The 23,380-nt window shown below is 33.6% G+C and overlaps 3 protein-coding genes across 3 annotated transcripts; all 3 read right to left on the reverse strand.

Annotated features, from left to right (window-relative positions):
- Positions 1–6,987: 6,987 nt before the first annotated feature.
- LOC107473079 (uncharacterized) lies at positions 6,988–8,643 on the reverse strand. The gene is made up of 2 exons (XM_016092609.3): positions 7,554–8,643; positions 6,988–7,313 (listed from the first exon to the last, which is right to left on the reverse strand). The coding sequence occupies exons 1-2, from the start codon at positions 7,846–7,848 to the stop codon at positions 7,297–7,299; spliced, it is 312 nt and encodes a 103-aa protein (XP_015948095.1). The 5' UTR covers positions 7,849–8,643; the 3' UTR covers positions 6,988–7,296.
- On the reverse strand, positions 7,877–8,630 carry LOC127744880 (F-box/kelch-repeat protein At3g23880-like). Its single transcript, XM_052257704.1, has 2 exons — positions 8,515–8,630; positions 7,877–8,252 (listed from the first exon to the last, which is right to left on the reverse strand). The coding sequence occupies exons 1-2, from the start codon at positions 8,628–8,630 to the stop codon at positions 7,877–7,879; spliced, it is 492 nt and encodes a 163-aa protein (XP_052113664.1).
- Positions 8,644–15,553: 6,910 nt separating the features above from the next.
- Positions 15,554–20,998, reverse strand: LOC107473098 (F-box protein CPR1-like). Its single transcript, XM_052257705.1, has 4 exons — positions 20,968–20,998; positions 16,897–17,681; positions 15,753–15,869; positions 15,554–15,619 (listed from the first exon to the last, which is right to left on the reverse strand). Exons 1-4 carry the CDS (start codon positions 20,996–20,998, stop codon positions 15,554–15,556), a joined length of 999 nt encoding a protein of 332 aa, XP_052113665.1.
- Between the last annotated feature and the right edge of the window lie 2,382 nt (positions 20,999–23,380).

Consider the following 23,380-nt stretch of genomic DNA (forward strand, 5'->3'; position numbering starts at 1 on the left):
CTAATCCTAGAACGATAGAAAAGAAAAGGGATAGAATTTAGGATTCTCAAAATTAATATATATAATAAGAGTATTTTAGTTATTTTATATAATAGGGGTAATATAGTCATTTTTTTATAAAAAATGATATTAATTTAGACAGATTCAAAATTTGATTCACTATTTTTCGATCAAATTAATTTATTTGACATAATTTTAACAAAAATAACATAATTTAAGTTATTATATGTATTAAATTTTAATTATCAAAAAACATCTTTCAAAGAAAGACATTTTTTACAACTTTATGAAAGCATCCCTTATTTTTTTTATCATGTGTCAATGTTTTATTTGCAAGTCAAATTCATACCATCTTTAGTCACCGTTCACCAAAACTAAAGCCAGTAGCCACCATAAAACTTCTCTTCTTTTAATGCAGGTGGTAGTTTGCTGTCCTCGTCACTTCTGCTTTTCATTGAAACCTGTTTGTTAACTCCATAATCCTACAAAGTGATGTTTGAAGAAGCCTAATTGCCTTATACGTGAAAATGATCTAAATCAAATAAAATTTAAGAAGATTTTCAAGTGTACCGTCATACCGGTGTATTTTTAACTATTGGTCTTAATTATAAAAAATATATAATATATATAATTAAGATCAACAGTTAAAAATTACTGATACACCGGTACGACGGTACACTTAAAAATTTTTCTAAAATTTATATCATTAGGTGAATGAATATTTGAATAGTATAAGTATTCAGGTTCCTGTTGCAATCATTGTGCCGTCGTTCTCTTGTTATTGTGATTGAGAGTGTGTATTTGTGATCCATGCCTTTTTAAAAAATGGACATACTCGCTTGTTGTGGCAAGTGCAAACAGGCATATCAACTATCTCTTCATCCTCCTTTAATTAACTGATTAATTAATTAATTAGCTGTGACTTCTTTATCCACTTTTGCTTGTCGATCAAAAACCTTAAAAAATGGACAATAATTGGTGAATGAAGGAGAAGTTCAAGATTGAAAAACAAAAAAGCATATGAAGAAATTGCAATTTATTAAAGTAAGATATGAGATAAATTTTATACACACTTTTAAGAGGGCTATTGGTTCCCCTTCATTGGAGAGGGGCAACAAATCCTTGACCTATAGTCCTATACTTCATGATATACTTCAAATCATATAGTGGTGCATTTTAACATATTTTAAATTTGGGAAAGTACGAGGAGCTAATGGAATATTTGTACAATGTGTACAATAGAGGTTTAGAGAGTATTAGAGATATAATCATTAGTGTTACTTTTTTCAATTAGTTGAAACTTTTGGGATGAGTGGTATCATGACATGGTATTAGAACACTAGATCCAAAAGGTTAAGAGTTCGATCCTTAGTAAATCCCAAAATCAATTTAAACTTTTGAGAAGATGTTTATTATCGCTAGTACTCGGATGGTTATTCTAGATAGTATGGGAGATATTCATTTTGTAATCCAATAGTCCATTGTACACATTGTACAAATAGTCCATTATCTCCCTAGCGAGATCCTTTAAATTTAACTAAAGGAATTTTTTATCTGCAAAAACACTTTTAAAATTGAACATAGTACATTTATGAAAAAGGACATTTTTGTAATGTCTGAAGAAACAAAAGGAAAAAAAACTAGAAGGAGTATGAGCCGAAACAAGCTGCATGTTGGTTCTCCAAATTGCTAGCATCACAATTGAGCTTGATTACCACCGAAGGAGGAGGCAAGCAGGGAGGTTGGATTAAATTAAGGTCATTTGAGTATAGAGAATTAATTCAAAATCTCGTGTAACATTTTATTTGAAGAAAAATTATACTAATAAAACAGTGGTATGAATTAAGAAAAGAAAGTGAAGTAGAAACGTAGCAATGCTCGTAGTGCATGAAGACCCGAACGAAGAGAAGAATTAATTATAATAGATACAAGGGATTCTATATAACTAGAAAAGGGAGAAATAGAATGATAGAATGGCACCATACTAGGCTCAAGCTATCCTGCATAATCCTTCCATTTGGTATTTATGATGCGTTCTTTCATACTTCTACGCACGTCCAAAGGAGGAGGGTCAGTAACCAAATGTCTCTATTCTGTAACTAACTTTCCCTTAGTGGAATTACTTGAATTAGAGTGATCACTCCTATCAAATTCTATTATTCTCTTTCTTACATTACCTTTTCCATTTAGATCAATCTTGTCCTCAAGGTTGAGAGCAGGGTATAGTCGAGTCATGTCCGTAACTGGTTCCCATGATGTTTCTGCAGTGTCTCCAATTTCCCACTCCACATGGACCTGGTGTTCTAGTTTTCCATGTTTAAGAATGGTGCGAAATCCCAGAACCCGAGAAGGATCAAGTAAAGGACCTTTGGTACAGGTCTGTAGAGGCAATGGCAAGTACTGATCAACGTTATCTCCGCGGAATCTCTTTAACACTGAAATATGGAACACATTATAAATTTTAGCCTCTGGAGGAAGTTCGACTTTATAGGCCACCGAGCTAAGTTTCTTGAGAATGTGAAATGGTCCAAAGTATCACATTCCCAACTTCTGATTTTTTCTCAAAGCCACTGAGTGTTGGCAGTAAGGCGGTAAACGAACCAGTACCATATCATTCTCTTCAAATTCAACATCGCGACAATTAATATCTGCAAACGTCTTCATATATTATTGGGCACGATTGAGATTGGCCTTAAGGTGTACAATTAGCGTGTCCCAATTGGTTTGCAACTCTTGTAATGACGGTTCGTCAGCATGAGAGAATTCATCTCTAATGAGACTTGGGGGGCACGACCATATAGAGCCATGTACGAGGACATTTTGATGCTTTTGTGATGAGAAGTGTTATACCAATACTGAGCCCAAGGTAGCATATCGAACCATAACCTGGGATTCTCGAAACAGAAGCAACGATGATACATCTCCAATGTCTTGTTCACTACTTCATTTTGCCCATCCGTTTGTGGGTGGTATGCCGAGCTCATGGATAAAGTAGTGCCTTGCAACTTAAATAATCTCCGCCAAAAGTGACTCATAAAGATCGGGTCCCTATCCGAGACAATGAATCTAGGAAAGCCGTGGAGTTTGACAATATTCCTAATGAATGCCTCTGCCACTAAACGTCTGTCAAAGTTATGTTTCAAGGGTATAAAATGAGCAAATTTTGTCAATCTATCAATGACCACCATAATGACTGTATACCCATGAAACTGTGGAAGAGCAGTGATGAAATCCATACAAATAGCCTCCCACACCTGTGATGGTATTGGGAAAGGTTGGAGCAGCCCTGCAGGTAGTCGGGCCTCTGTTTTGGCGTGCTGGCAAGTGGAGAAGGAAAGAACATAAGCTCGTATATCTCTCTGCATATTCGGCCAATAGAAGGCAGAGCAAATCCATTCCATAGTCTTGGAAATGCCAGAATGACCTTCAATCACACCATCATGGTATTCGTGCAAAATTGTTTGCATCAATGAACTCCCTTTTGGAACCACCAACCTATTCCTCCATAGCAGCACGTTATTCTGAACAGAATAATTGGGGTTCTTAGGTGAGACTTTCTCACAATTCTCCTGAAGCTCCTTTAGTTCGTTGTCAGCCTCAATTTCGCTCTTCAATGTATTGAACCATTCCGGTTTCAGGCAAGACCAAGTAGCCATGAAGCTGCGTGAAAGGGCATCAGCAACAGTGTTCTCTTTATCAGGTTTATATTGAATCTCATAGTCATATCCCATGAGCTTGTGTATCCACTTTTGCTGGTCAAGGGTGTGCAAGGTCTGATCTCCCAGAGTTTTTAAGCTTTGCTGATCTGTACATATAATGAATTTCTTCCCCAATTAGTAATGACAGAACCTGGCCATCACTTCAGTCACAACATAGAATTTCCGGCCATATGCTGACTGGCATTGCTTGTTAGTAGATAATTTCTTAAAAAAGAAGGCAATGGGGTGTTTATCTTGCAATCCCACTGCTTTAATTCCCGTACTAGAAGTAGCCGTTTCCACTATAAAAGGTTTATCAAAGTTGGGAAGAGCTAAAACTGGTACGGAAGTAATTGCCCGCTTTAATGACTCGAAGGCATGAGCAGCAACTGAGCTCCAATGAAGGGCATCTTACTTCAACAAATCCGTGAGATGAGATGCAAGAGGAGCGTAGCCTTTAATGAAGGTCTATAGTATCCTGTCAACCCAAGAAATCCCTCGAAGTTGTTTGAGGTTCTCAGGTGTAGGCCACGCTATTACGGCCTAAACTTTATCCTTCGGGCATCTTACTTCAACAAATCCGTGAGATGAGATGCAAGAGGAGCGTAGCCTTTAATGAAGGTCTATAGTATCCTGTCAACCCAAGAAATCCCTCGAAGTTGTTTGAGGTTCTCAGGTGTAGGCCACGCTATTACGGCCTAAACTTTATCCTTCTCCATGTGAACACCTTTCTCAGTGATTGTGTGACCCAGATAATCAATTTCAGATACAGCAAACAAGCATTTTGACATATTAGCAAATAAGGATTCTTTCTGTAATGTTTGCAACACAATCTCTAAATATTCTAAGTGCTGAGAAGTGGAATCTCTAAATATTCTAAGTGCTGAGAAGTGGAAGGACTGTATTTCAATATGTCATCGAAGAATACAAGGACAAACTTTCTTAAGAAGGGCCGAAAAATATCGTTCATGAGATGTTGAAAGGTGGCTGGTGCATTTGTTAATCCAAATAGTATTACTAGCTATCCATAATGTTCTTGATGTGTGCAAAATACAATATTGTATCTATCCTCTGGCTTCACCAAAATATGGTGATAACCTGATCTGAGATTCAACTTTGACAAAAAAATTTCTCCAAATAACTCATCGAGAAGTTTATTCACGGTGGGAATGGGAAATTGATCCTTGGCCATATTACTATTCAAAGCAGGTAGTCAATACAAAATCTCCAAGAGCCATTCTTTTTCTTGACCAAAAAGATTGGCGATGAGAAGGGGATATGGCTTGGCTGAATGATGCCATCTTTAAACATCCTTTGAATTATGCACTCAATTTGATAATTTATTTATTCTTAATTTTATTACTTCAATATCATTTTTACCTTATTGGTTTATAGACCAATTCTTCTTGTAATTCCTTTTACTCCCATATACTCTCATTTTCTATTAAATTAGTTTATACTTAATGTAGGAAATTTAGAATCACAGAACTAATTTAATCATTTTGCATAATATTTTAGTTTTGTTTATATTTATCCAAACATAATAAAGAACATTACATTAGTGTCTTATACATTGTATAAAAAATAATATAAAATAAATTGTAAGAATTTTTTTTAGTAATTTTTAATTTTTAAAATTTCATTAATTTAAAAGTTCTTTTCCAAAAATACTTAAAATTTTCAACATAATTCTTAATTCTTATTTATATTTATTTTAAAAAGTTCATTATTGAGTTCATTGCTTACGAAAGAACAATTTTACTCTCTTCCTTAATTGTGTCAATACTTATAAATTTTGTAATATAATTCTATATGTCCGTGTGAATTGTCAAATATGTCATATTCATACAAAAACTCATCCGAAATAGGGTTAGACCTTCATCTAACCTTATACTAATATTAAAAATACAAGATAAAAGAAGACAATAAAATGAAACCATCAGCAAAACTCTCAACAGGTTTGATTTCTTCAACCTGTTCATTGAAGGCAAATAACAAAATCAATTAAGTTGAATTAGAAGCAGTTGGTGCAATGATTTCAATGTAATCTGTAATCATAATAATGAGTGTTGATAATAGAAAGACCAAAACAGTAACATCAGGAAACTTCCCAGTATTCGGCTCCTCATTTCTACTATAAATCCATCTTCCATGTAATGTATCTGTTTCAATAAAGTTAATGTTATTACAATAGAAAATTTGAACATAACAGTGTCACCTGCACATGCTCTCATCAAACTTTTATTCACAGGTAAACTCCATATCTTGTGATGTATTTAGAATGAGTTGTATATACTGATTAACTCCTTGCACCATGTAACACCAAACCAAAAACAAACTAACAATGAGATTAACTTACCTCTTCCAAAGGAGATTTAATACCAGCAAGTGGTTTAGAATGTTCTTCACTCTGTACTGCTGCTTGGCCTAATGCAGCTAAGAGAGTTTGCTCAGCCACACCAATCCACAAATTTCCCTGGAAAACAAACCCACCCACGGCCTAATTGATATTCAATATGGAGAAGTAAGCCTTCTGTAATTTTCAATAAAGCAAAAGTTTCAACATGTAGAAAACGGATAAGATATTGAGGTTCGCAGTGTTGCAGCAAACATTCAGCTCTCAACCAAATAAATAATAATAATAATGAAAATAATTTTAATCGGTAGAAATTCAAACATCTTTAAAAAAAGACGTTTTAGACGTATATGAGTAGCTCCCTAATAGTTATACATCTAAATATCCGAATCAAACAAGAAAAGAATTCTTTTAACAATTTTTCAACAACTCAAAAGTTAACACAATTGGATTATGTTACCAACATTATTGCAGGTTATGGCATATCTTAGTGTCCACACACCAGCTTAAAAATATATCTAAAAGCTAATATTAAAACTAGGAAATACTTGAATAAAATCAAGTTGAAAGACATACATAAAGATGTAAAATTTGCACCACTATAGCAATTGTATCAACATGCTACAAGGTTTCATTCCCAGATACAACAAAAAGAAAAGGTGAAAATAGAAAACTTAACGTGGTTTACTTAACCTACCATAAAAGAAAGACTTGCGAGCACATGCTATATGAACAATGAAGAATTTCAAGTGGCAAACAAAAATATCCCAATTGTAACCCCAACAAACAAAATAATGAAATACTTACTACTAAAGACCAAATTGAACTCACAAATTAACAATTAGTTTACATGTTAAATCTCATACTGATGTGTGATATTCTGTGTAGACATGATAACGCAACCAACGAAATATTGTATATACATAAAGCAGATAATATAAGAGATTTTAGTATTATATTTAATACAAAAAACTAAAAAGACATTGGATTTAACTAGGGGAAACTCTATTTGCGCTTTCAAATGTTCCAGTTTTTCACCTTCATAATTGGAAGGGAAATCATACTCAAAAGCAAAAGCAAAAGCAAAATAAAATAAAATTCTCTAAAAGCTTCTTCCAGCTCAACTTGCCAATCCTACACTTTATTTACAGTAGAATTAAGTGTCTCTGTTGTTCAATCATTCTCTCTAAATTCTCTTTCCTTGTTTGACATCTTTCTGATTCTCATGGCCTCCAGAAAAGATCACCATTGCATTACACCTGAGAAAATAAATAAAAAAGAAATAACTTAAAAGTTAAAACCCCTTGCCACAAGACTAGGCTTTAGGAAGCAAGACAGGAAGCATTGATAAATTCAAATTTCACCATCCATAGACAAAAGTCACATTTGATTGGAATTTGATGCATAACACATATTACTAATTACTTATTCATTAATCACAATGCAACGAAAACTAACAAGAATAACTTGGTGCAAAGCATAGAAGAATAGTTACATACCGTTTTCCTTCCTCTTCTTTATCGTCTTCTTCTTCTTATCCTTATTCTTAATGTCACTAGGAAATGGCAATAGACTCTCTGTATACACAGGATCCGTTGTTTGGAATGGATAAAGAAGATCATCAAAATGTGTGAGCAGGTCTCCTCTAACATTATATATGAAGTACCCTACTTCATCATACGAAGCATAACCTCTTACAATAATATCACCATTACTGGATAAGCAGAATAGCTGATAGACATTGCAAGGAATCTCATAGAGAGTCCAAGATGAGTGCATTTTATATTCTTTCATCACCCATATGTGAGTGTTACAGCTATCATTAATACAAGGCTAGGCAGCCTCCTAGTAAGGCGAGATTTGAATAGGAGAATGCACTCATTACAGGTTGTTCCGGCCCAGATATCTTTGATAAAGTCCTCTCCTTCAGATCAAAGATAAGAATAGCACCCCTGTAAGTTTTAGGAGAGTGAGGGAGCCAATGAATAGCACCATTCAAGAACAACCCACAATAATTGATCTCAAAAACACCCAAGGGTTTGGTGAGTGCAGCATCGAGATTAATCCATGAATTGGTTCTCAAGGACAAGTAATCCAAGTGATAATGGTAATCCTTATCGTGCCAAGCTACAACAACTAAATAGTCATCTTGTGAAGCATCATAACCAAATCCATACAGATGGAACTTGCAAGGAAGCCTAATCTCGTTGTACATACCACAAGAAAATGTGGGTTTCGATGTAAGAGAACAAAGCCTCTGCAGGATCCCAGGAACTCAAAATTAGTAGGTGGTCTTTTCTTCTTGTAAGGGGGAGGCACCACTTTTACGGGTGATGCATCATTGTCGTCACTAAATAGTGCTTCTAAGTTAACGAAGTAAGCCATAGTGCGGTTTACGAAGATGGCTGCGTTGGTGGCTAATGCAATTCCGCAAATTGTGAATCGGAAATTAGAGAGTACCAGAGCTTCGAAATGCACCTGAGGCGAGCGAGATGCTTGGCCGGCACTCTCAGTAAGATTCTGTGAATCAGGTCATGAGGGAGGATGTCGCCAATGTTCTTCTGCTTCTTCTCCATGCTCGATGCCTCTTTGGCTTTGTTCTTCTATTTAGGGTTAAAACACAAGGGATTATCTATACCGCTAGGCGCTAGGAACCCGAACCAATAAGGTTGGCAACTGCAGTCAAATTTTTTTTATTATTATTTGAATTGTATGTTTTTTTTTTAATAGGCTTATTTTTTTGTATTTTTTCTTTTTTAACGTTTTTTTTTTCTTTTGCAAAGAACATATATTCAAATTAAGGGTGTACGCAGATCGGATCGGATATAGCCGAAAATTCGATCCGATCTGCACAATCTCGAACAGATCGGATCGGATATCGGGTACATCCGCATAATTGAATTTTCTCTTTTTAATCATATTTTTGTGTAAAAAATTCAATAAAAATGTTTCTTTCACACTTTAAATCTATTTATTCTTAAAATATTTTTAAACAAACTTTTTTCTAAATAACAAAAATAAAATAATACAATATATGAATAATAACTACTAACTAAAACATACAAACAAGTAAATATAATACTAGAAGTTGATAATGTGGAACTGTCGGGGTTTGGAAAAACCCCTGACAGTTCACAACATTAAAGGGATGCAAAGCTCCCATTCCCCCGAGGTGGTGTTCTTATGTGAGACAAAGAACCAATCTTCGCTAGTAGAAAGACAGCTAAAAAGTGTGGGTCTCACGGAGGTATGTTGTGTTAATCCTAATGGCACGGCAGGAGGCTTGGCTCTGGCATGGAAGGAAGGAGTGAAACTGAAGGTGAATAGCAGTGTAGAATTTTATATATCATTCTCAATTGAAGATTAAGAGAGAAAAATCACATGGGAGATGTTAGGGGTTTACCTCCACAGTACTGACCAGCTGAGAGATACTCAATATGAGGCCTTGCTGGAGATTATTAGACAGCTCGGAGAAAGATATGTTGTCATTGGTGATTTTAATGCCATATTATCATCAGATGAAAAGGAGGGAGGAAGGGAGAAATCATTTCAATCCATTCAGAAGTTTCAAAACTTTATGAATCATGGATGCCTGATGGATATGGGGTATTTAGGGGAGAAATTTACATGGTGGAATCGGAGTTGTCAAGAGAGAGTAATCAGAGAAAGACTAGATAGAGCTTTTTTATCTCTAAAACTGAGGGAAGAATATCCGTGGGCTACACTCACACACTTGGATGATATTGGTTCAGACCATCGTCCTCTGCTATTAAACTCAAATTTAGCAACCATCAAGAGTAAAAGGAGGTTCAAATTTCAAGAGAGATGGTATGGGGAGAAGATGACAGATTCACTAGTTAAGGAGGTGTGGCAAACAAGCTTCTCTGGCTCACCAATGTTCCAATTGTTTCAGAAACTAAAGCACTACAGATCTGAAATAGTTAAATGGCAAGTTTTGGGGGTAGAAAATTCTAGAAAAGAAATGGAGAAGATTGCGACTAAACTATCGGCGTTGAAGGAAGATCCCAGCTCTGCTAATAAAATAGAGATCTTACAGCTGGAGGAAGAGTTGAGTAATGCATGTGTTATGGAGGAAAGGTTCTGGAGGGAGAAAGCTATAATTGATTGGCTTAAATGGGGAGATCAAAACACAAAATTTTTTCACTCCAAGAGTCAAGTTAGAAACAGGAGAAATAAGATATGGAGGTTAGAGGATAAGAATGGAGAGTGGTGTACTACTCTAGAAACAATTGGGGCGAGAGCACAAAGATACTTTGAAGAGTTGTTTACAACAGGGAATCCTCAAGATCCTTCCCATGTGCTGGCTGGGTTGAGAAAGAAGGTCTCCTCTGAGACTAATCGGCACCTTACTAAACCGATTAGTGAAGGGGAAATTAAGAGGGCAGTTTTTTCTATTAACCCGGGGGACTGCCCCGGGAGATGATGGATTCACGGTAAAAATTTTTCAATTTTATTGGAGAATCATCGGAGGGGATGTATGCAGGGCAGTTAAGAGCTTCTTTGGTGGAGGAAGAATACTAAAGAGCTTCAACCATACTCAAATTTGTCTAACTCCAAAGACTCCAAATGCAGAAAATATGTCGCAGATCCGACCCATCAGCTTAAGCACCGTATTTTATAAAATTATTTCCAAGGTACTTATTCATCGCTTGCAGCCTCTTATGAATAAAATAATTAGTGACAATCAGAGTGCATTTATTAAAGGAAGACTTATTAGTGATAATATTCTTGTGGCTTATGAATGCATGCATTTCTTAAAGAATAAATCATTTGGGGACACTGATCTAGCTCTAAAGGTAGATATGAGCAAAGCCTATGATCGAGTGGAATTGAGTTTTGTGTGGTTTGTAATGAAAAAACTTGGTTTTTGTCAGAGGTGGATAGAATGGGTAAAGGAATGTTTCACTACTACTTCTTATTCTGTTATTGTGGAAAATTCTCCTATTAGTTTCTTTAAACCAAGTAGAGGACTCCGGCAAGGAGATCCCCTCTCACCCTACCTTTTTCTATTATGCGCAGAAGGTCTATCATTTCTGCTCCACAAAGGAGAACAGGATAACCTATTTTAGGGGTTTCGGTTGAACAGTAGATGTCCGTCCATCAACCACCTTTTATTCGCTGATGACTCTTTACTATTCTGTAAAGTAACTCCACATAATTGCGCTAATTTGATTAATGTTATTCAACAGTATGGCTCCCTAAGTGGTCAGATTATCAATTTGAGTAAGTCTGCAGTATTTTTCAGTAAGAATACACCTCATGCTATTAAGGAAGAAATCACTACTTTTCTTAGAGTTCCTAATATTGGTGCACAAGACAAATATTTGGGTTTCCCATCTATTGTTAACAGATCTAAAAGTCAGACATTTGCTTATGTAAAGGATAAGGTGTCGAAGAAGCTACAAGGTTGGAAGCGTCAACTATTGTCAGCAAGTGAAAGAGAAATCTTAATCAAAGCTGTGGGGTGTGCTATACCTATCTATACTCTAAGTTGTTTCAAACTGACCGAATCACTATTAGATAATATTCACAAAATGATGATGCAATTTTGGTGGGGTCAAAAACAGAATGAAAAAAACTCCAATGGATCAGCTGGGATACAATGAGCAGAATTAAAGAGGAAGGCAGTATGGGGTTTAAAGATCTCAAAGCGTTTAATCTAGCGATGCTGGCAAAACAGGGATGGAGACTAATGACTAAACCAAATTCTCTGTTTTATAAAGTCTTCAAAAGCAAATATTTTAGACTTACCTCTTTTTTAGGAGCGAAACCAGGCCTGAGATAATCTTGGGCTTGGCAGAGCTTATTGGAAGGCAGAAAAGTACTGGAACAGGGTACCAAATGGAAAGTCACGACACAGGGTATAGTAAAATTCAAAGAAGAACCATGGTTTGGTAACTTACCTCCCTTTCGAGTACAAGAAGAAGACTGCAGTGATGGAAATCTGATCTGGCTAAGACAACTATTCAATGAGATAGGGGGTTGAATACACAGCTCATTCATAGTAAGTTCAGTCCCAACATAGCACAACAAATCTGCCAAATAGACATTGAAGAAGGTGAAGATTCAGTCAGATGGATAAAGCATGATTCTGGTCAGTACAATGTTAGAATGGGATATAAGGTAGCTTACAAGTTTTTTCATAAGCCTATGGAAGATCTTCATGTCAAATTTCAAAGTAGACAACTATGGAGGAACATCTGGGAGGTTCGATGCCAACCAAAAATCAAGGCATTTCTATGGAAATTTGCTCACGAAGGGCTAGCAGTGAAGACAAATCTTCATAAGAGGATACCTCAGATCCCCAATTTATGCCCGCGATGTTCTTCACTGCCAGAAACGCACCTCCATGCTCTGATTTTCTGTCCAGGAGTTGTGCAAGTCTGGAATCAATCACCAGTAACAAGTGTGATTCCCAGAGATCCGACTATGGAACCATGGGAGTGGTGGTGTCAGTTGATGGAAGCGGTGAGAAGAAGAAGATACTCAAAAGAAAAAATCAGTCAAGTAAGTTACCTTCTATGGCAGATCTGGTTGTCCAGAAATGCTCTCATTTTTGAAAATTGCAGAGTTGAGGTTGGGGAAATTCTGTCCCAAGCTCTGACATTTGCAGAAGAATTTGGGCGACTTGGGAGGCATAGCAACTGAAACTAAAGAGGAGAGAATAACTTGTCCTTTTTGTTTTAATCTCTACTACTTTAGCTTGGTATTATTGTTTTTGGGAGTTCTCCAAATTTTTATTATTGTATATGCTTATCCCTGTTTATGTGGGTATTGTAATTGAATCATTTAATTGCAATAAAAGTATTATCTTTGGGGAAAAAAAAGTAAATATAATACTAAACATTCTAACAAACACTTCCAATAATAAGTGAAGACAACAAGCACTAACATACTAAGAGCCCAACTACACATCCAAGTACCTTTGGCAACTAAATTGGCCCAAACTCAATAAAAACTACTTTCATCACATCAGCGTATACACACGCGCGTTTCAATAATGCAAATCCTTTTTCGTCTTCGTTTTCGCATTTGCGTTCTTCCTTCTTCTTGGCTTTCCTCCTTCTTTATCTTTGTTTTCCTTTTTTTTCTTCGCGTATTTTTTCTCAATCGTCGTTCTTTTATTGTTACTATTGCTGCATTTTTTTCTTTTTCTTCCTTTTAATTGAGGTTCATTCAAATTCAGAAATGAATTCAATGTGTTTTTGTTGATGATTGAGTCTTTTTGACTGCTTGTTTAAAATTGAACTAATTTCGGTTCATTTGTGAATTAATTGAGGTTCAGTTGATGTTGCTGATAAGTATTGACTAAATTTTTTTATTCCTTGAGTAATTTTGGTTTATTTCTTAGTTTAATTGAGGTTCATTTGGATCCAGAATAAATTGTATGTATTTTTGCTGATGATTGAATCTTTTTGACTGTTTGTTTAAAACTAAACTAATTTCGGTTCATTTGTGTGTTAATTGAGGTTCACCTGATGCTACTGATAAGTATTGACCAAATTTTTATTTCTTAAGTAATTTCGGTTCATTTTTTAGTTTATTTGAGGTTCATTTGAATCCAAAAATGAATTCGATGTATTTTTGTTGATGATGGAGTCTTTTTGACTGCTTGTTCAAAACTAAACTAATTGAATAGAATGGAGTGAAATATAATGCAATTGAATAAAGTGATAATGAATAATTTTATTCTTCTTTGCTAAAAAATTTGGTCAATACTTATCAGTAGCATTAAGTGAACCTCAATTAGCACACAAATGATAATATGATACCAACAAATGAAACTATCCCAGGTAAATTTTAACAAAGACAAATCTCCATAAGTATTGCTATCGATGAAAAATTGATATGCTTTAAAGACAAATACTATTTTTATGATATTTTCTAATTCGGCAGACTTTAAAAACAAATACTATTTTGTTATGGTATTTTTTAATTTGACAAGTCGAGAATTAATCTACCGTAAATTTAATTTAAGAGTCTGCTATTAACTAATAAATTACTACATACACAAGATAAAATTTAAATCCTAATACTTACTTAAACAAACGAGTAAAAAGATTGATCAACCAACCAAAAATTATTTGAGACAGATATTAATTATTTTTAGCATTAAAAATTGTTAAACTTTAATTTTAATTATAATTTTATAAAATATTTATAGTAATAATTATTATATATTTAATGTAAATTTAATACTTCTGATTTTAATCACATTTTTTTATACATTGTTCATTCAGCGGTATTTATCTGTACATGTCAAGTACCAACGCAAGTTGGCACAGATGGATGAGGGTCTGTGTCCCTTAACCATCTCTCCCGGGTTCGATACTCACTGGAGAATGGGAATGGAGCTTGCTTGCTTGGGAGGGTCGCCCACTTTGTGTGCCTCTGCAGTACCCGAGGGATTAGTCATTGGGCTTCCGGCCTGATAGATACCCTGGTGCAAACCAAAAAAAAAAAAATCTGTACATGTCAAGTTGTAACAAAAATATGGAATAAAATATTTAAAGCTGTAAATTTAGGAAATAAATTAAACTAATTGTATTTTATATATGAGTGTCCATATGATTATGCTATTTTAATTTATGTTACATTCAAATAGTAGAAAAAATAAATTTTATCATATCACCACTTTAACTACTCATTCATTCATATCACCACTTTAACTACTCATACATACATATATAAGTAATGACATTATAATATATATAAAGTATAATAAAGATTTTTAGTCAATCATTTTTCTATTAACTATTATGTTCTTTTATTTTCCTTTATTTGCTGTCAACAAAATAATATAAAATAAATTGTAAGAATTTTTCTTAGTAATTTTTAACTTTTAAAATTTCATTGATTTAAAAGTTCTTTTTAAAAAATACTTAAATTTTTTAACAATAATTCTTAATTTTTATTTATATTTATTTTAAAAAGTTCATTATTGAGTTCATTGCTTAGAGAAAAAAATTTTTATTCTCTTCTTTAATTGTGTCAATACTTATAAATTTTGTAATATAATTCTATAATATGCATAGCACACAAGAGGACCCTTAAACAAGCAACCACACTCATGCATCACATAAAACGAAACTTAAGAGCAGGACCCCTTCCACATGCTCAATTCTTCATCTCTTACTGATGGAATTCCAACTTCAACAAGTAATGCAACTTAACCTGCACAATTATTTACAACCCATCAAAACATTTTTTAGAAAAAGCACTGGCAATTTTACAAATAACGGTAGTGACAGTAAGTTTCTAATTTAATTGTGATACAATTTAAACAAGCATTTCAGCTTAAAACACACGTATTTCATTGACACGAAAAGCAAGGTATAAACCAACCAATCATGAACCTTATTTGAGAAGTGTTATACACAATATACTCATTGTACATGTGTTCAGAAATCTTGATATTTGATGGCACAGGCTTCCCATAGGGAACAGTGACATCACCCCTCCACTTAACATGTTCTGATTAGTTAGGCACGTTCTTGCCAAGGCCTTTAGTAGAGTGCTTTCCTTCAGGAGGCTTATCCATGTACTGTTTGATAGATAAAGGAGCAGTTCAATATAAAATGAACATTTTTGTAAATTAATTTGGCAAATATTTAGTGTTTAATGTATAAACTCATTAAAAAGTCAATATGCACAAACTTGAATTAAATCATACTGGCCTTAGCTTTTTGGAGTTCATAGACATTTCTAAGGGTATCTTCACTCAAAAGCATTAGATTAACAAGATCTTTCTTATCAGTGTAACAATACTGAGCACTTTGGTTGACCATGTTTCTCTGTTAATAGGATCTTTTCATATCAGTATAGCTAGTCATGCAAAAGTACATTTAAATTTACAAATGTTGTACAAAAAATGAAATATTGATAATAAAATAAATAATAGAGATTGAAATAGTATTATTGAAAATTTTCATTGAGTTTTGAAAGAATTCAATTACATTCTAAACTTAACTCATCTAATTATATAGATGATAATAAAAATAAATAAATAAATATAATTCATGAAAAAAATTAGTTATAAAAATTATAATACTATATAAAAATGATATGTTTGGAGTTTGTTTATGAGTGATGAATAAATTCATATATAAATTGGAATTAAACATGTTTTTTATTTGATGTTGTAGTTTATCAAATGTTAAGAATCATTTTTGAAAATTTTTTATAGGTCTCCAGATCTTGATTTTGGAGTATAGAAGCAAATTCAATGAAACTTAAATAATAATAATTATTCAAGAATATTTTGAGTATAAAGAAGTCTTTGCGCAACTTGAGTATAGAGAGCGAAGCATGTTTGACAAGTGTAACACATGGATAAGAATAGCTAATGCAAAGAATGAATCATGTTGTGTTTGGATTTAAAATGACAATGATATATAGGAAGATGTTTTATCAACACTCTCATGACAATAGATAAGGAAAATGTAAGAGATGAGACTACTGTGTAGTAGATGATCCCAAGAGCTAAAAACAAAATTATAAGCGATTATATAGTAAGTTTTGTATTCTTTCCACTTTTGATCAAGAATAAAAAAGATAGAATATGGCAAATAATTAAAGAACATGAAATTAAAAAAAAATTGTAGGTGACATAAATTGGTTTATTTAAATTTTTAGGAGTTTGAAATGCATATTGTTAGGCTTCGAATTATTGATAGAAAGTATAACAAATTAAAGAAGAGTCAAGATGAGTGCACTTTATATTCTTTCATCACCCATATGTGAGTGTTACAGCTATCATTAATACAAGGCTAGGCAGCCTCCTAGTAGGACGAGATTTGAATAGGAGAATGCACTCATTACAGGTTGTTCCGGCCCAGATATCCTTGAAAAAGTCCTCTCCTTCAGATCAAAGATAAGAATAGCATCCCGGTAAGTTTTAGGAGAGTGAGGCAGCCAATGAATAGCACCATTCAAGAACAACCCACAAGAATTGATGTCAAAAATACCCAAGGGTTTGGAGAATGCAGCATCCAGATTAATCCATGAATTTGTTCTCAAGGACAAGTAATCCAAGTGATAATGGTAATCCTTATCCTGCCAAGCTACAACAACTAAGTAGTCATCCTGTGAAGCATCATAATCAAATCCATACAGATATAACTTGCAGGGAAGCCTAATGTCCCTGTATCTACAACGAGAAACAATACGAGAGTAGGATATTCTTTTGCTGTATCCAGTCAGTGGGTTCCATACCACAAGAAAACATGGGTTTCGATGTAGGAGAACAAAGCCTCTGCAGGATCCCAGGAACTCAAAATCAGTAGGTGGTTTTTTCTTCTTGAAAGGGGGAGGCACCACTTTTACGGGTGATGCATCAATGTCGTCACTAAATAGTGCTTCTAAGTGAACGAAGTAAGCCACAGTGCGGTTTATAAAGATGATTGCGTTGTTGGCTGCAGGAGAGTGGTGAAAATGCAATTCCGCAAATTGTGGATCGGAAATTAGAGAGTACCAGAGCTTCGAAACGCACCTGAAGCGAGCGAGATGCTTGGCCAGCTCTCTCAGTAAGATTGTGTGAATCAGGTCATGAGGGAGGATATCGTCAATGCTCTTCTGCTTCTTCTCCAATATGCTCGGTGTTTCTTCTATTTAGGGTTAAAACTTAAAACACAAGGGATTATCTATACCGCTAGGCGCTAGGAACCAATAAGGTAGGCAACTGCAGTCAATTCTTTTTTTTATTATTTGAATTTTTTTAAATTTTTTTTTTGCAAAGAACATATATTTAAATTAGGGGTCGGATCGGATCGAATATCATGTATATTTGCATAATTGAACTTTTTTTTTAATCGTATTTTTATGTAAAAATTTAATAAAAATATTTTTTTCACACATTTAAATTTATTTATTTTTAAAATATTTTTAATTAAATTTTTTTAAATAACAAAAATAAAATAATACAATATATGAATAATAACTACTAACTAAAATATACAAATAAATAAATATAATACTAAACATTTTAACAAATATTTCTAATAATAAGTGAAGATAACAAGCACTAAAACTTTTATAAGTTGATCCCCTTTTTAAATGATAAATATAGTTTAATTCATTATAAAAGAGAAAAGGGTGTGATAGCTATTTCTATTTTAGCAAAAATTTGGAGAATAACAACTTCACTGGTTTAGTTTGCAGTGAACTCCTTGATAGATCAAAGAAATTAAAAATTCACTATAGGCATGCATGCTTAGTTAATAGCAAATAGTCCAAAATCCAAAATCTAAATTTCTAATGACTAATAATTAAAGATATTCTTAATTCTTGATCTAATTTTAATCATTTTATTTTAATCTAAAAATGCTATTATGGAACAAAATTCGTATCTATGTAATTTGTAAACTCCGAGTAATTAGTAAATAATTAATTAATAAATTAATTATTATTTAAAAAAATAAAATATTAAATTTTATAGTTTCATGAAGTAGAAATAATTAAAATATAAATTTTAACGCTAATTTTAAAGATTTTAGTCTAAAATTAGGTAAACAAACCAAACCGATTAAACCGAATCCAAACCGAATCCAAAACCCAAGCAATATAATGCCCATCACTCCATCAGCCACTCTTCTTCCCCATTCTTCATGAAACCCGTTGAGAATAGAGATTGACGCCAAAAAACCTAAACCTTCCACTTTCAATTTCAAATCCTTGTATTTTTCAATTCGGAGCTCCGATTGACGAGCTATCAGCGGCCACGTATTCGTCTCGAAATTCTCTACAAAATTCATCGAACAATTTGGTAAGAATCTAGCAATTTTTCACTCAGCCACTCTCTCCTAAACTTCAAAATTTGAGGTTTTGATTTTGAGAGATTATCTATTTTTAGTGTTTTATGAGTGAATTAGCCTTGTGGGCTTGCTGGTTTTGTCCCAAACATATAGTGTAGGGCTTTGTCCATTTGACTCGTGGATAACGGTAAAGAAACCCTAACCCTTGTGAATTGGTGATTTTAGTGAGCTCAATGTTGATTCTTGTGATATTGTATGAATTAGATCGTGTATCTTGTTGAATTGGAGTTAAATTAGTGGATATTGGAAGATTGAAATTGAATTCTGGGAGCTGAAAATTCAATTGGTGAGAAGTTGGAGCTTTGGAGCTTGAGGAACGGTGGATAATTGAAGTATTCCGGGCTTAGGAAGGAATCGGCCAAAATATGGTTTTAGTTTCTCGTAGATAATATATAATGTTTTGTGAAAACATAGGCTAGATAACCATAGGATAGGTTGAAGATGTGGGAATATGTTAATGTTAGTAACCTTGATGAAAATGGGAAATTATATTGTGAATGAGTTGATGAATGATGATTTTATTGAGTTTGTTGTAGGAATTAATTAATATTGTTGATGAGAATTGATTTTTAAGTATAACTGTCAAAATGATTAAGTTTGGAGTTTTACCGAGAAAAGTATTATATTTGAATTTGATTTATCAAGTTAATGAGATATGTGTGATCGGGTAAGAGGCAGTCGCGTTGTCCACTTGCTCTGGATAAAGATTCAAGAAAGTGATGATGATGGTTAGACGGTTTGAGAAGGAAGAGGTTGGCTATGAAAATGAAGAATGATAAGAATTGATTTAATTATGATCTATGAATGAATTGTATTGATATTGATTTTATTTATGTTTGAGATGTTCCACCAAATTTATAAAAAAAATATTTTGTGGGATCATGGTTATTTACCGTCCATTAGATTGGATATGGAATTATTTTGTGGGGATCGTGGTTATTTACCGCCCACGTGTGTGCTATTTTTCAACGAAAACGTCTGTAGGGATCGAGGTGGTTTACCGCCCGCAGATGATGGGGATTAAGGTGGTTTACCACTCACTAGGTGAGGATTGTAGTACTGTTTTCAAGAGGACGATACACAGGTTGGCTACCGGACATGTCGGGTGGTTTTATAACCGACAGATGAGACTCATCAGCCATAGGACAGACATACATCATATGCATATGTGTGTTTTGTTTGATTGTGCATTAATTGGGCTTGCCTATGTGATTACTATGCTTACTTGCTATATTTGCTATCTGTTGTATTTGTATCCTACTTATGTTTGCTTTGTCTGTATTGCTTATCTGTGCACCGGAGTATTGGAGGATTGGAGGAAGGCAGAAATTAGGACTTAAGTTAGAAAGAAATTAGAAACAAGAACCTTAGATAACCTACCTTGTTTATGGTTTTCCATTTATAAACTTTAAGGTTTAAATCTGAGTGCGGGAGTTCTAGGATTGCCTCTGGCTTTCCTGCGACCTTTTATATTAACTATGTGGGCACCTTTACCATGCTAAAAATCTCCAGTTCTCATTCCATACATAATGTTGCTTTTCAGATGCAGGTCAGGAGGTACCTCACTGAGCATTTTGGAGACTCTATGGAAGCGAAGAACTTTGGGGACTTAGAGTTGTACTTTATTTATGTTTATATATGTATATAGATTTTCCATCTTGTATTTTATGCTTGTCCCTCTTAAAAGTTGACTTGGAGAAACAGGTTGTCAGTTTTACGAGTCTGGGATATTTTGGGTTATATATATATATATATATATTTTCGTGAGCAACACGATTTCTGTTTCGATTTTTCTTAACTTCTTTTTTAAGGCTGATAGTTATAACTTCTTTCAACTATATCCATGTACGTATTTTTATTTAAAGGTCGTAGCGTCTCACCACCTTTGATTTACGTCCAAAGCTTAAAGTTTTGTGTGGTAGGGTGTTACACAAGTCTGTATCATCATGCAACCAACATATTGAAACAATCAAAAAGAAGAAAAACAATGTAGTTATTCCTGTAGTTGCAATATAGCATTAGTTGTTGGGATTTTGGTGCTTCTAATAATTTCTGCAGCAGCTATAATATTCTTAGTTACCATAGTCCACGGAGCCACCACCGGCAGCCATATAAAGTGGGGCTGAGTAGAAGAAGACAACGACGGACACCGAGCTCGAGAAAGAAGCTGCGATTGGTGAGATCGTGAGAGTGAACAGGGGGAGACTTGGAACATGACAACAATGTAGTGAACAACGGCAATTTCTCACTCCCTGCTACGGCGATGGCCCCTGACGCAATGGACGGCGGTGGTGTTGAGTCTCTCCTTGAGGCGGTGGCGGAGGCTGTAACCTAGGGTTGAGAGTTGAGAGAGGAGAGAGTCTGAGGAATGGGGGAATCATAAATGGCCCGAGGAGGAGGAGGATTTTTTTATCCCTAGGCACAGAAACTTAAAATGGCAACGTTTCATTAGAACTGGTCGGGTTTTGGTTCGGTCTGACCGGTCGGTTCTCGACTGGTTCAACTGTTCAAAAGCAGTTTTCAATTGAACGGTTCTCGGTAGTAGACCAAACCGTATTAGTGTCCAATTCACGGTTGGACGGGTTCAACTGGTCGATCCAGTCCAATTTTTAGAACATTGTATATACACATATTTAGCAAGCCAAAATAGTGATAACTCAAAATTTTCAGATTTACAAAACAATCACAAATTCACCACAAAGTGGCTCATATGAACATAAAAAACAAGCACAAACATATTCTAAATAATGCTATCCCTTACCTCTTATTTAATTTAGTTACTATACCTCTCAAACACTAAAAAATGCTCTCACAAAAGCTGAAATACGTTTGTCTATGGTGCAGTTTTTGTTTGGCCAAAAGCGTCGCAAAAGTGTTAGAATTTGATCACTCTGAGTTTGAATTTTGTATAGCTCCTTAGGTATTCTTCATATGGGCTTCAAAAGAGGTTTTATATACATAGAAGAGAGTAGGAATTCATCATGGTCACGGCTGAAAAAACTGAAAAGAATAGAGAAGAAACAAGAGCTCACATTTCTGAATTTTCAGTAAAAATGCGAGAATTAGCGAAAACGGATAAGGAATTGTGTTTATATGGCTTGGATTCTTGAAGAAAATATGAAGAAAAATAGAAGAGCTTCTGAAATCAAGGCTGAAACGTAGAAGAAATGTGCAGTATTTTTCTTTTTTTCTGTCTCAAGAATTTGGTCAAAAAGGTGGTAAAAATGCACAAGTATTTGTAAAATTTGTGAGCAAGATTTCTTTAAATAAAAATTCAGAGTCTTGGCTGAATTTATGATGGTAAAAGAGACTGAGAATTTCGTGGTTAAGGTCTGAGGATTAATGAAGAAGAGGCGTAAAAACGAGGAAGTTTGGTCAGCGCTTGCGTACTAAACTTATCTATAGTTAGTTATTCGGGGTTAAAAACACAACAAAGAAAGGTGAGACGCTGAGATAATCTCGACCTAGAGGCCAAGAAGGAGGGATAAATTACTTGGATGATAAGTAAAAGGATTCGTGATCTTTAGAAGTCATTTGCAAAATATTAGTCAAAAATTCAGTTTGAAATAACTTTTACCGTGTGGTCAAATAATCAATAACAAAGATTTATTCTTAAAAAAATAAATCATGAATGGATGACTAATATTAATTTTGGGACACAATTATTAACGTAGAAATTATTTTTATTATTGATTTCGAATTTTTTGGTTACTAATTTTTTTTTCGGCGCACACAAAACTGTCACTAAATTCTAACTCAAAAAGTTTCTAGTAAAAAAAATAAATTAATGATAAGCAAGTATTTATTTTTTACTAGTAAAATTTGACTTAAAAAAATTAATTACTCTTATAAAGTCAAATTTAACCTATTAATTAATATTTTTGTTTTTCTTTTTTATCATTGGACTTATCTCTAATTCTTATTAAGCCATGATTTAACATTTTGTAGAATAATTTATAAAATAATCCAAAAAATCAGTTTACGAAAACCGAGATCTTACATAAAATATGAAGCTCATAATATCTCATGAGTAGTATTTAATTTGAATCTAATTGCAACTTTTATAAAATAAGAAGAACAGCTACATTTGATAGATTACATATAAATCTAATATTTATATTTTAAGAAAATATTATATATTTGTAAAGTATTGAATTATTATCAAATCACTTATTCTAAAAGTTTACATGATTAAGTAGAAATATATGAATAATTATACATCTAACGTTATTATTTTTCATATAAAAAACTTTTTTTTAGAGAGTTTAAAAGATAAATTTTGTACATATCTCTTTTTTTATATTATATTAATTTTTTTTAAGATAACAACGATCGAATGTTAAACATTTTAATCATAAAAGTTTAAATTATTAAGTAAAGACATATAAATAATTATACATTTAATATAAATAAAAAATTTATTTATTTTATTGATTCTTATAATTTTATTAAATTTTTAATTAGATCTTTATATATATTTTTTTTAAATTAGA

This window comes from Arachis duranensis, chromosome 2, assembly GCF_000817695.3.
Source record: "Arachis duranensis cultivar V14167 chromosome 2, aradu.V14167.gnm2.J7QH, whole genome shotgun sequence".
In the NCBI taxonomy this organism is placed as follows: domain Eukaryota; kingdom Viridiplantae; phylum Streptophyta; class Magnoliopsida; order Fabales; family Fabaceae; genus Arachis; species Arachis duranensis.

Excerpts from the sequence above, each read along its gene's own strand:
- LOC107473079 (XM_016092609.3), bottom strand. The coding sequence starts at position 7,848 with ATGAAAGAATATAAAATGCACTCATCTTGGACTCTCTATGAGATTCCT.
- LOC127744880 (XM_052257704.1), bottom strand. The coding sequence starts at position 8,630 with ATGGAGAAGAAGCAGAAGAACATTGGCGACATCCTCCCTCATGACCTG. Across the intron at positions 8,253-8,514 it reads AGGTGCATTTCGAAGCTCTG|GCTTCCTTGCAAGTTCCATC; the intron begins GTACTCTCTAAT and ends CAACGAGATTAG.
- LOC107473098 (XM_052257705.1), bottom strand. The coding sequence starts at position 20,998 with ATGGCTGCCGGTGGTGGCTCCGTGGACTATG. Across the intron at positions 17,682-20,967 it reads TGGTGGCTCCGTGGACTATG|AAGAAACACCGAGCATATTG; the intron begins GTAACTAAGAAT and ends AACCCTAAATAG. Across the intron at positions 15,620-15,752 it reads ATGAACTCCAAAAAGCTAAG|TACATGGATAAGCCTCCTGA; the intron begins GCCAGTATGATT and ends TCTATCAAACAG.